General features: G+C 30.6%; 1 protein-coding gene across 1 annotated transcript in view; it reads right to left on the minus strand.

Moving 5' to 3' along the window:
- Window positions 1-2,829: 2,829 nt before the first annotated feature.
- The window catches only part of LOC123268986 (homeobox protein orthopedia), a 71,406-nt gene continuing 60,995 nt past the window's right edge, over window positions 2,830-13,240 (minus strand). Inside the window, exons 4-5 of the mRNA XM_044734459.1 lie at window positions 11,510-11,901; window positions 2,830-3,702 (exon numbers count right to left, since the gene is read on the minus strand). Of these exons, the coding sequence (XP_044590394.1) occupies window positions 3,213-3,702; window positions 11,510-11,901 (882 nt within the window). The 3' untranslated portion in view covers window positions 2,830-3,212. The remainder of the gene's footprint in view (window positions 3,703-11,509; window positions 11,902-13,240) is intronic.

Below are 13,240 nucleotides of genomic sequence, written 5' to 3' on the forward strand. Positions count from 1 at the left end.
AGCTGATCCTCCGTAAAGTGGTTGCGCCACCCCACTACCCTCCAGGAAGCTAAATGGGTGTTTTACCTTTGGGATCTAGAATCTAGATCCCCGAGGACCTAGCAGCAGAATCCTTAGCTTTACTGCTAGCTAAAAGTGAGTAAAAGGATTGAGAAGCTCGGAGAGAAGCTTGGTGTTGGTTGGAGATAAACCATGATGTCGTTGATTAATACGGTTTACCAGTAAGTGTAACGGAGTGTGCATAGTTGAATCCCTACCAGTTGTTTCTCCTTCGAGAAAGGAGTTGAGGGAGTGAGTTGAGGGAGTCCTCAAGGGGTAGCTTGAAATTACTTGCAGTTGTAGTTCACCCTCTCCCCTCCCCTGGCCTGGCCACGTGCCGATCAATGGCGTCTTGGCTCTGATTGGCTGAGACTGCGACCAACCCCGACTACGAGCTAAGAGGATTCACACTTGCCAGATAAAGACAGCCGACTAACTTACAGGGTAGCAAGGGTAGCTAGGAGAATCAAGCTTTTTTCTTCCCCGGAACATTGATTGCTGTCGAGCATCCTACCATCTTCTCCGTCCATCTTTTCTGGCCAAAAAAAAAAAAAAAAAAAAACTAAACAAAGGAAGAAAATAAAAGTTTAGATTTTTAGCGGCACGCGAATCTGATACTTGGTTTTAAACTACCCAAGGGTTTAATTGCTCTCTCAATTCCCGATTGGGATCTAAGTCAGTTGCAATAAAAGTCAGGTTATGTATCACGAGAACAAGTTTTATTCCGACTTCTATAATGTCAGTTACAATTTCTAAATTTAAATCACTTAATTGTAATATTTATATTTTTATTTATATTATGTATACTTTTTTGTTACATTTTTTTCCCTTTTTTTGTAAATGCGGCCTTAAAATTAATCTTGCGGCTCTTTTTTAAAAGAGAAAAATTTTTTTGTCAATATTAGTATTTATTGATGATGAAAATAAATTTAGCAGATATTTAATAATTTTTAGAATTTCTTATTCTAAATAAATGATGGCAAAAAAAAAATTTGACATTTAGTAATTTTAAAAAATAAAAAATGCAATTTTTTTAAAGTTATTTTTTTGAACAAATTTGTTGGTTGAAAAAAATTAAAAAATTCTCTAGTGATTGCTAACTTTAATGTCATATATTAATGATTTAAATTAAATTTAATTTTGTTGAATTTAGATTGGAAATTTTTATGTTGGTGAGTTTATTGTTTGTAAACAAAAATATTTCATGTGAAAAGTTTACTTCATGCAAATACTTTGTTGCGAAACTGTTTCACACTATTCTTTTTCCGAACAAAGTTTTATTACTCAAGATTTTTTTTTTACTAAAAACTTTTATGTGATTTAAAAAAAATTATAAAATTAAGTTTTTTGACTTGACCTTAAGTTTAAAGTGTTTTTTTTTTTCAAGTACATAGAAAGAAAAATTTCTTGACTGGAGAACAAGATTCTTGGCTCAAGAAAATTTTTTGGGTGCCTGAAGGAAGACCAAAGTTGTTAGCCGAAGTAAAAAATTTTTCAAGAAATTCTATTCTTGGTGGTAATTTTTTCTTAATTCTATCATAAATACTTGATACAATAAATTTTTATATTTGATCAAGATTTTTAGATACTTTAGGAAAACAGCGCCTCCTACTTCGGCTGAGAAAAAAATTTTCTCACCTTGAAAAAATTTTTCTCTTGAATATTTGATACCCATTTTATATTATTTTAGCGTGCAATTATACATATTAAATGAAAAAAAATGATAAAATATTATTTGATCTTCCCATTTGACATGTTAATCAATAAAAATATTAATGAAAATTTACTTCTATCTTTATATTTAATTTTTTGGAGCAAGAGAGAAATTTTCTCAAGACAAGAAAATTCTATCAAGAACTAAATTTTTTGGAGCAAGAGCCTGAATTTTCTCAAAACAACAAGATTTTCTTGACTTAAATAAATTTTCTTGGATCAAGATACGTATTCCTTAAACAAGAGAATTAATTTTGTTGGTATAAGTGAAATTTCTTGTCAAAAAAAATTTTTTTTATGCTCAAAAAAATAATTAGGAAGAAAAATATTTTCTTGGCTCAAATAAAATTTTTTTTCTGTGTGATTTTTCTAAAAATCAAATTTGAAATAAGCTTTTTAGAAGAAAAAAAACATTTTTTTTTTTTTACTTTATTACTTAACATTTAAAAGTGAACTCTCTTCTAATGAGAAGATTTAGCGAGCATGCGCCACCTGTTGGATGATTTTGAAACTAATTTTAATCAAAATGGTACATGACCATATCAGGCATAATTTGGACATGTTAAGACTTGTCAAAATTATATATTTTAAAGCCAATGTTCAAAATTTTGTAAAAAAATAATTTTTTACACAATTTAACTGTTTCAAATTTGACTTTTGTTATATTATAAAATATTTTTAAATTTACAAAGTTTGAAGGTAAAATTATCATTGCAAAGTATCACATTTTGAAAAATTTTGAAAATTTTTTTGATAAAAAAATAACTTCCTATTCAAACTTCCAAAATTTAATTAATTATGAATAATTAATTATTTAATCAAGAGTATTAATAAAAAAAAAACCAAATAAAAAATTTTGAAAATTTTTAATTTTGATAAAAAATTAACTTTTTATCATTCAAATTTCCAAAATTCAATAAATTATGAATAATTAATAATTTATTCAAGAGTATTAATAAAAAAACCAAATAAAAAATTTTGAAAATTTTTAATTTTGATAAAAAATGAACTTCTTATCATCCAAATTTCAAAAATTCAATAAATTATGAATAATTAATTATTTAATCAAGTATATCGATAAAAAAAAACTAAAGAAACCGTAGAAAAATTTTAAATGCCATATTTACAAAATAAACGGGATAAATTGAGTAGTCTAACATTAAAAACGGTTCATTCTTTGATTTCATTGAAAAAAACATCCATCTTTCTACATATTTATCTAAATAATTATTAATATATCAACTTGACAACATTTTAGACGTCAGACAGATTCAATCTCACTTCTACTAACACTAGAGTCCTAGTAAATTATAGTCCTAGTACATAGTACATCATCAGGCACAGGCATTTGGTCCTGATTTTTCACCCTCTTAACAATCATCATCATCATAATCACCACCATCATCATGAATGACGATCTTAATTACCAAAATTAAAAACGACCAATTCAGTTCTGGATTCTAAGGATCTTCTTTGGTAGCAGGCTGGATTTGATGAACGACGCTCGACAAGTGATGATGATGATGATCAGGTCGTCTTGACAGTCCCAGGAGCGGCGGAAGAAGAGGCAAGTGAAGAGGCAGCGGCAGCCCTCCGGGAAACCCGGCCAATCCTCCTAACAAAGCCGTTGCTGTGCTGTGTTCTTGGGCTTTTCGCCGCAATTCTGCTAAACTGCTGCTCCGATGAAGATCACCGGACCCGGGCTTACAGCAACCACAGAGAGACCCGGGCCAGCCTGATGGCGTTGTCCAGGACAGCATTTCTTGGAGGCTGCTGGGACGATGGTCGCTGGTGGTCCACAGAGACGGGGTCGCTGATGTCAAGGATGTCGATGCCGTCGAGCCGATTATTTTGCTGCTTCCGAATAAAGGCGGCGAGAATTGGGCCGCCAGGTGCGGGGAGAAGAATAGAGATGTTGGAGGCTCCAGGGGCCTGAATCCTGCGGTAGAGCTGGAAATACAATTGTAATTTGTATAATCTATATTATTAAGAGAGTAAAAAATTTGTTTTCAGGAGAGTCATATGATAAAATCGGTTTTTTTTAGTGAAATTCAGTGTCATTGCAAAGATCTTGACTTGAATTTGTGCCTTTTCAAGGCACCAATATTCAATTTATTATGATAAGTATTTAGGCTGCATTTGAAAATGCTCTCAAACTATCTTTAGATAGATAATTAAGAAATAACTTTTTATCTTGTGAAATATTTTTAAAGATATAAGCTCATCACGATGTTACACTTATCGAGACCTTTTATTTGAGTACCCACATCAATTATTCATATATTTTATATATTTATATATTTCACAAATACCATATATATATAAAATAAATAAAAAATGCCATGTGGGTACTTAAATGAAAGGATTCGATGAAAGTAACATTGAAATGAGTTTATATCTTAAAAAATGACAATAATTAAAGAATGACCTTTTATCTTGTGAAATATTGACATTTTTGAAGATATAAGCTCATCCCGATGTTACACTCATCAAGACTTTTCATTTGAGTACCCACATAAATTTTTCATATATTTTATATATTTCACAAATACCATATATATGAAATATATAAAAAATGCCATGTGGGTACTTAAATGAAAGGCCTTAATGAATGTAATATTGAAATGAGTTTATATCTTCAGAAATGTCAATAATTAAGGAATGACCTTTTATCTTGTGAAATAGTGACATTTTTAAAGATATAAGCTTATTCTGATGTTACACTCATCAAGACCTTTCACTTGAATACATACATCAATTTTTCATATATTGTATATATTTATATATTTATATATATGAATATATGAAAAATATATCAAAATGCATGTGGGTACTCAAATGAAAGCTCTTGATGAGTGTAATATCGGGATGAGCTTAGATCTTTAAAAACGTCAATATTTAAGAAAGTACAGTGCAATTTAACAAATATCTTTTCAACTATTGACATTTTTAAAGATATGAGCTCACCCCGACATTACACTCATCGAGACCTTTTATTTGAGTACCCAAATCAATTTTTTATATATTTTATATATTTGTATATATGAATTTGAATATATGAAAAATATATGAAAATACATGTGGGTACTCAAATGAAAGCTCTTGATGAGTGTAATATCGGGATGAGTTTATATCTTTAAAAACGTCCATAGTTAAGAAAGTACAGTGCAATTTAGCAAATATCTTGTGAACTATTCACATTCTTAAAGATATAAGCTTAACCCGACATTACACTTATCAAGACCTTTCATTTAAGTACTCACATCAATTTTTCATATATTTTATATATTTATGTACTAGCTGTTACTCGCCCGTTTTGCTGTGCGCTTTATAGAATTGTATTTTTAGATTTAGACTTGAAATTTAATTAGAGTATTGTTTTGACTTGCACAGATTCCAAATTCTGTTGAATTGGCATGCACCTTTTATCCATGTCATTGTTTTAGCTAATATTCATTGTAACTTTCAATGTGCAATCATTATAACATTCAAGTGTCTTTCTTACAAAAATGAATGATAATTGATATGAAAAAAAAAATTTGTAATGAGCATTGAAAGTTTTAGTTAAAGAAATTGCAGGTCTCATAAGTGAAGAAATCTGCATAGTATATAAACATAACCAATAGAATTAAAAAATTTATTTTAAACAAATGACAATCGAATAAAATAAATTTAGTTACAATAAAAATTCATTATTTCTAAGTCAAAAAAAAAATATAGGTTCCGGATAAGTAATCACCACCATATCATATACTAAAACCTTCTCCGAAACACGCTGCATCTTATGGTATTAGTATTATTCCGATCGGTTCAGTAGTTTTCGCAGTATAACCGGACAAAAAAATCGGCTCTCCATTTATTAGTATAGATATGAATATATAAAAAATATATCAAATTTCATGTGGGTACTTAAATGAAAGCTCTTGATGAGTGTAACATTGGAATGAGCTTATATCTTTAGAAACGTCAATAGTTAACCAAAGTAACAGTGCAATTTAACAAATATCTTGTGAACTATTGACATTTTTAAAGATATAAGCTCATCCCGATGTTACACTCATCGAGACCTTTCATTTGAGTACCCACATCCATTTTTCATATATTTTATATGTTTATATATATGAATATATGAAAAATATATAAAAATGCATGTGGGTACTCAAATGAAAGCTCTTGATGAGTGTAACATTGGGATGAGTTTATATCTTTAAAAATGTTGATAGTTAAGAAAGTACAGTTCAATTTAACTAATATCGTGTGAACTATTGACATTTTTAAAGATATAAGCTCATCTCGATATTACACTCATCGAGACCTTTCATTTGAGTACCCACATCCATTTTTCATATATTTTAAATGTTTACATATATGAATATATATAAAAAATATATCAAATTTCATGTGGGTACTTAAATGAAAGCTCTTGATGAGTGTAACATCGGGATGAACTTATATCTTTAAAAACGTCAATATTTAAGAAATTACACCGCAATTTAACAAAAGTCGTTATTTAACAAAGCAAAATTTTAATTTGTTTTAGTTCACAAGTCACGGCAGTTACGTAGTGACTGCAAGGTTGTTAGTTAGCATTAATAATCTATCAAATATTTATAAATTTTAGCTTAAATATCCTTGAACAAAAATATACATGTATTGTAATGTTTTCAGTCGACTTCTCTAAAATTCTATCTGCACCTATTTAAACCTTTAATTCATAAATTGAAGTCTACTAGATCCCTCAAGTAGATTAAAGTTTCGACCACTATTCTTAACATTCTAAATGATAACAATAATAATAATAATAATAATAATAATAATAATAATAATAATAATAATAATAATAATATAAATACAAGTGTTGAAAATTCGTCGTGAATCTCTCCTTTAAATATTGAAGCCTACATTAGCATTTGGCAACTTAGAATCGGGTTGCTTTTGGAAACAAAGCGCCACCGTAAAAAGTAAAACTCAGCGATATTTATTTATAAATTTAAAGATAAAGACGAGGAGCTTTGAGAAGTATTGGAAACAGCAAAAACAAAATAAGTAAAAGAGGAAAAGAAAAATACGATAACACCGAGACGTAGTTGGTCTTCGTATCTGTAATTTATTAAAAACAGTTCGCCGTAAATATATCTTCATCATTTATTCAAGCTAGCTCTATACCACTCCAGAAGCTCCTTGGTACCCGGACCCGGGAGGGTAAGCTCTGAATTTCTCGAGCACGAACCCGCTCCTTACCTTGCTCCCAAGACGTTCCCTCCACACACATACACACATACACGCATACCATTTCTTACCCCGTTAGGTATCTTCTGCTTTTGCTACAGCTTTTTTATCCTACACCAGTACATGCACGCCCGCATTCGCATTTTCCTTTAAAATCTTCATCCTCATCCTCACCCTTCCAAGCCAAGGAAAAACTTAACAGCTTTACTGGATTATAAGTTCGCTGTAAAATATTACGACAACATGCCGGTTTTGAATTATCCAATTTTAGAATCCAGAGACGTTAGCGTTATCAAGCCAGTTTATGGTTAAACTCTTTATTTTTTTACTCTTAAGAGATAATAGTATATTACACCCCTTGGGAAGGAAAATAAGAAAAGCCTCAGATCACATGTAATTGTTGGCCGAGGCGAAGCCGAGGTCAACAAACATGTGTCTGAGGTTTTTTTTTTTACATTCCAAGGGCTGTATAATATTTTTTTGTCCGAGGAAGGAGGAAAGCGGCAACTTTGTTTAGCGCAGTGAGACCAAAGTTGCCACTTTCCGCCCAGAGGGCAAAAAAAAAATTTCAATGTCTTTGTAAGACTAAGAAAATAATTTTTGAATTATAATCGAGTTAAATTTTTCCCTCCAAGTATATTAAATATAGGTTCTAAGTCAAAGAAATGTCGAAGAGCCAAACTGCTTGATTATTCTACTACTGAACCAGCAAGTGGTCAGGTCGGAGGAAACGTTGGCTATCGAATATTGAATATTAATATCGAAGATAGTTTGGAAAGTGAGAAGACGGTTGTGATTAGACGAAAGGTTGGTTGGAGTAAGCGCGATAATTAACGGCAATTAGTTGCGCAGAATCCCGTGCAGTGTGTACGTTTGGGGAATTAGTTGGTTATGTTTCTCGTAAACTTTATGGATCTAACACCTACAGAGAAAATTGATCCTCAAATATGATATTTGTTTGTGTGAACTTGCGGTTGTAGTTTGCGATTCGTGTTCAAGAACAGATAACTCAACGGAGAGAAATTACAAGTAAACATTTTTATATGATCTAAAAAATATGTACTGATAGAAAAAATAAATTGATTCAAGAAAAATTTTTTCTTAAAAATGTAATTCTTCACGCAGAAAAAAATTTTGTTAAAATAACCTAAGATATGTTCTAGTAACAAATGCATTTGTTAACATAGGGATAACAAATTATATGTTAAAATAACAAAATTTAGGTTGTAGCAAGTTATTGATATGTTATAACAACAAAACAATTTGGTTACTATAGCAAAATCTTTAAGTAGATTCGACAAAATAATTTAGTTAGTATAACAAATTTTTTTGTTGAAACAGCAAAATTATTCTATTAAAATAACAAATAAATTTACATTAAATGTTACATTAAATTTTATAAGAATCCGTAATTTAAAAATATGCTATAATCAGTGATATCTGATTTGGAAAATATTTTAGCAACAAATTAGTTTTGTTATTGCAATAAAATGATTTCGTTAGGACAACAAATTGATTCGGTGATTTAACAGACTGGTTTGTTAGTACAACTTGAAACATTTTGTTAATGCGATTAATGGATTTGTTACTATAACTAAACTCATTTGTTACCAGAACATATTTTTCAGTTATCCCGTCTTTTGTTATTTCAACAAAATCATTTTTATGCGTGTTGCTTTAAGTAATTCAATTCTCTTAACTTAAGAAATCGATTCTTGAATTAAGAAACTTGGTTGTTTTCAAATAAGATATATACAACTTCGTCCACACGGAAAAAAATAAATAGTAAATGCAACATGATGCAGTCTTGGTAAATAAACATGATGAAATCATGTTGCAGCCACATGATTTGTCATTTTTCGGCTACATTACAATCATGTTGCGGTAGCATGAGAAAAATCATGTGGCAGCAACATGATTTTCATGTAGCCTTAATAGCAGTTTGGAAAAATTTACAAAATTTATGCAATAGCGAACGGTGTTTTTCTTATCATGTATGGTATAACACCGCTAGCATTTGATCGTCATTATCATGCATGGAATGTAAAAATAAAAAGTTTGGAAAATCCAAATGAGCATGCCTTAAGCGCTCATGTCATACATAAATTATTTAGATCATAACAAAAATTATTCGTTTTCAATTTAAATTTTCCCGCGAGTAGTATTATCCCCTCTGTAGGTCGAACTAAAGAAAAATTTTAACAGATGATAAAACAGTTAGTAATTATACCATCATGTATGTATAGTTTCTGCTTGTTTATAGTTATTTCAATTCTGTTTATGAAAAATAATATATATGGCTGCCGAAATCGCAGAAAAAGTCACCGAACTGACAATCGAAAAAAATTAACTGTATCGAAACGGAATTATTTTGACACGCAATTTTCACAAGGGTTTTGATAAACTTCCTCAGGAATAAAACAAAAAAAAAATTAAATCGTGAAAGTGATTTTTGACAAAGTTGTGGTGTTATCAAGCCCATGGCTCCCGTGAATACCACGCTCTCATTCATTTAATTCATCAGAAAAACGAGTTTTTTCTGAGAAATCTTATTTAATCGATAAGAAAATTTTTTTAACGTGTTCTGTAGTTACTATTATTTATTTTAATATGCTTTTTATCCATAATTTTTTTCGTTTAAATTATGAAAATCACGTTTTAATCGAAATCACGATTTTTAGGCGAGAGTAGAGCATACCTACGCGCTTCGCGCTTAAGGTATGCAATAGTCACGCTAATTGTGTAAGGAACCTTACCGGATTCGTGTCTCTTAATCTTTTACCTCCAATTGCACCTTGTCTATTGATAAAAAAAAGGCTTGAATTATATTGCAACAAGACACTGAATTTGAAAATAATAACAATTCATAATAATTTAATTACTTTTATCACAAACTAAAACTATTGGCAATAAAAATTGTATATAATTTGAATAAACAAAGATATTGTTCACAAATTGTATAAATCGATAATTTACTTTTATTTTCATCTACAATATTATAAATCCTAAAAAACCAGGTTACTTTATAATAAGTAATATTTCTGAAGCATAAATATTTAGTTGCTGCAGCTTAATTTTGTGCTATTAAGGCTACATAAAAATCATGTTGCTGGCACATGATTTTTCTCATGCTACCGCAACATGATTGTCATGTAGCCGAAACAACTCTTGGATTAAAATAGACGGTAACATTGGTTCAAGATATTACCGACTTGTTCTAAGTATGGCGCGACTCTTGAATTAATATATTATTTTACTTGTTTTAAGCATATAAATTTTTGTATTTTTGCTATTCTCTGTATTAATAAATATTTTTCGGTTTATAGAGAAATACAAATTTTTTTACGTCAAAGTTTTTTCTGACTTAAACTTGTAACATTATAAATAAAAAAATTTGTTCTCGAATCAACAATCAATAATTCTTGAAATGAAATAAAATTATTCTTTATTGAAGAGAATCGTTTTTGAATAAAGAATTCACTTGTATCGATCGAAGATCATATAGTCTTGAACCAAATAAAAATGTTATCTATCGGAAAGATTAGACCTCTCAATCCAAGAAATATGAATTCAAGACAAGAATTTCTTGAAGTAATGCAACTAGTTCTCTTCAAATTAATTTTCTTGGATTAAGAATATTTTTCTTAAATAAGGATAGTTTCTCTTGAATAAAGATAGTTTTTTTTATTAGTTTGGTCAATTTCGATATTTTAATAATAAACTTCCGCTTTTTTTGCTAAAAAATTCGTATGTCAACTATTAGACATTGTCATTTTCTAGGTTTTTAAAACAAAGAAGAAAGCTTCGATCTTCGTACTAGATTTACTATTGAACTACAAATTTTTTTTGTTTGATTAATTTTTAACGAATTAATAAAGAGTTATGATGATCATCTTGAAGCTGTATTTGTTTTTAATAAATATTTTCTTTTAAATCTTGTTCGAGTCAAAAAAAAAAAAAACATAACATAACAACATTATTAATTTTATAAAACTAATTTAATTAATGCCAAAAAAGTGATATAAAAAATATTAATTTTCTCACGCCTCTGACTACCGAAATTTCTAAAATAACCATTGCAATTAATCTCATCAGGATAGTATCGCATCACAGGAGCTTGAAGAGGGGGTGAGAATCTAGGGTAAACTGTTAGACAAAGAAGACTAAAGTCTCTTGAAAAGCAGGGAAGGGAGAAAAGGCGCTGAGCGGAACTACGTAAAGAAGAAGGGACAGATAAGGTCTGGAGCTTAATGGCGCGTATCTAGCTTCCGGTTCCACTGGCTCGGACACATATCGCTAGGGTAGTTTGTAATCTCAGTGATATTTCCTAAAGACGTAAATACGAACGCTAAAAGCTCACCTCGCAGTCGGGGTCCAGGACCTCCAGCTGCGAGCGCCATTTTACGAGCTGAGAATTCAGTCGCGACTAAATTCTCGACCGATTTACGATGCCGCTTGTTTATCACGGCCATTCATTTGAGAGCGGAGTCAAGATTGAGGTAAAAAACAGAAACAAGCTCGGATTTACCTTTCCGTGGGTGGGACCAGAGACCCGCTGACGGAACTAGAGAGTGGCGCCCTCATCGGCGTCGTCGGTGGCGTCGCTGAACTACCGAGTGAAGGCTGGCTCTGAGACTGCTGCGGTCGCGGGCTAACTGAGGCAGAAGTCGTACTGGGACTTCGAGAGCCTCCACCACAGTCTTGTCCAGGTTCCTCGTCGTTCGTTTCCATCGGGTCCCCGTGAGGACTCGTCGGACTTTGCCCGCTAGAGGAAGATGGCGGCAGACCCGCTTCTGGCGTCGCTCCTCCGCCACTCGCTCCAGTTCCGCCGCCAGGGGGCAGCACTCCGTCACGCTTTCGCTGCTCTTCTTTCAGCCTTTCACTCTTACGCCATTTTGCTCGCCGGTTTTGGAACCAAACCTGTTAAAAGAATCAATTAGTCGTTTATTAAGAAGAAAAATGCATAATTTCGGAAAAATATATCCAGAAAAAAAATAACTTTTTATTTAAAAATTTTTAAATATTCAGGCCTTTTAATTCAATAAATTATAACTATTGGATACACTGATAGAAGGATTTAGTAACAAAATTTTTAGTCATTTATTTGGGAGAAAAAAAATATTTTTTACCCATCAATATTATTTGTTACAGTTTAATAAATCATTTTTTTATTCTAAATAAATTATATAAAAATAAACAAAGTCTTAGAATATCAAAATCAATATTTGTTTCTATCAAATAATATTTAGTAGTAAGTACTAAATATTTAATTGGTAAATATTATCGGTAGATGGCTACGCTTTAATTCCAATGTGATATATAACCTATTCACTAACTTAAATTATTTCATTCAGCTCGATTTTGGGAGATTTATCTTCCCTTTGAAAACACACATACTCCCAAATGGCTTATATGTCATTTCTCAGTGGAGTTTAGTTTAAATTTTTCAATTTGTCTATTATTGATGTGTTAAAAACTTGTTTAATTTTAAATTTTATAAATGTCTCAAATAAAAAAGTATAATTTAATGATTCTTTCCTTATCATGTCTTATATTTTTACTTAAAATTATATATTTTAATTATTTTGATTTATTTTGAGTTAAAAAGTTAGGTCAACGCTAAAATTAGTTCAAAAATTAATTTCTTCAATACCAATAAACGATTTATTGATTAGCAATAAATCATTTGTTAAATACTACTAAATATTTGTTTGGTAGAGATAAATGGGCTTTAATAAATGATTTAGTAACTATTACTAAATATTTGGTAATTAAAGGTTTGTTACTAAATCATTTAGTAGCTATTACTGAATCTTATTAAATAGAACTAAATTATTCTATAAATGCTCTTAAATGGCCTATAAATCATTTTTTAGTGTAGTTAAGGAAGTTCGAGCATAACTAATGAGTCAAAATAGTGTTACAATTTTTTTTTAATTTTAGTTTTCCCAATATTCGTCAAAATTCTTTATTTTCCCGTGAAAAAATTTTCTGATCAGACTATATCAGGCCTGATATAACCCGTCCATATCAAGCCTGATATGGAAATTGGCCATATCAGACTATATATGCCTTGATATGAGTATATCAGACTATGTACCCGCCCGGGTAAAAAAAATTATATATCATTATATTACATAATTAAAAATGAAAAATGGCCCTATATAATTATGTATAATTATTTCCATAGGAAAAACAAAATCGGCCCGAGTGGGAATCGAACCGTAGACCTACCGCTTGAAAGACTAATTCACTACCT

This window comes from Cotesia glomerata, linkage group LG7 (assembly GCF_020080835.1).
Source record: "Cotesia glomerata isolate CgM1 linkage group LG7, MPM_Cglom_v2.3, whole genome shotgun sequence".
Lineage (NCBI taxonomy): Eukaryota > Metazoa > Arthropoda > Insecta > Hymenoptera > Braconidae > Cotesia > Cotesia glomerata.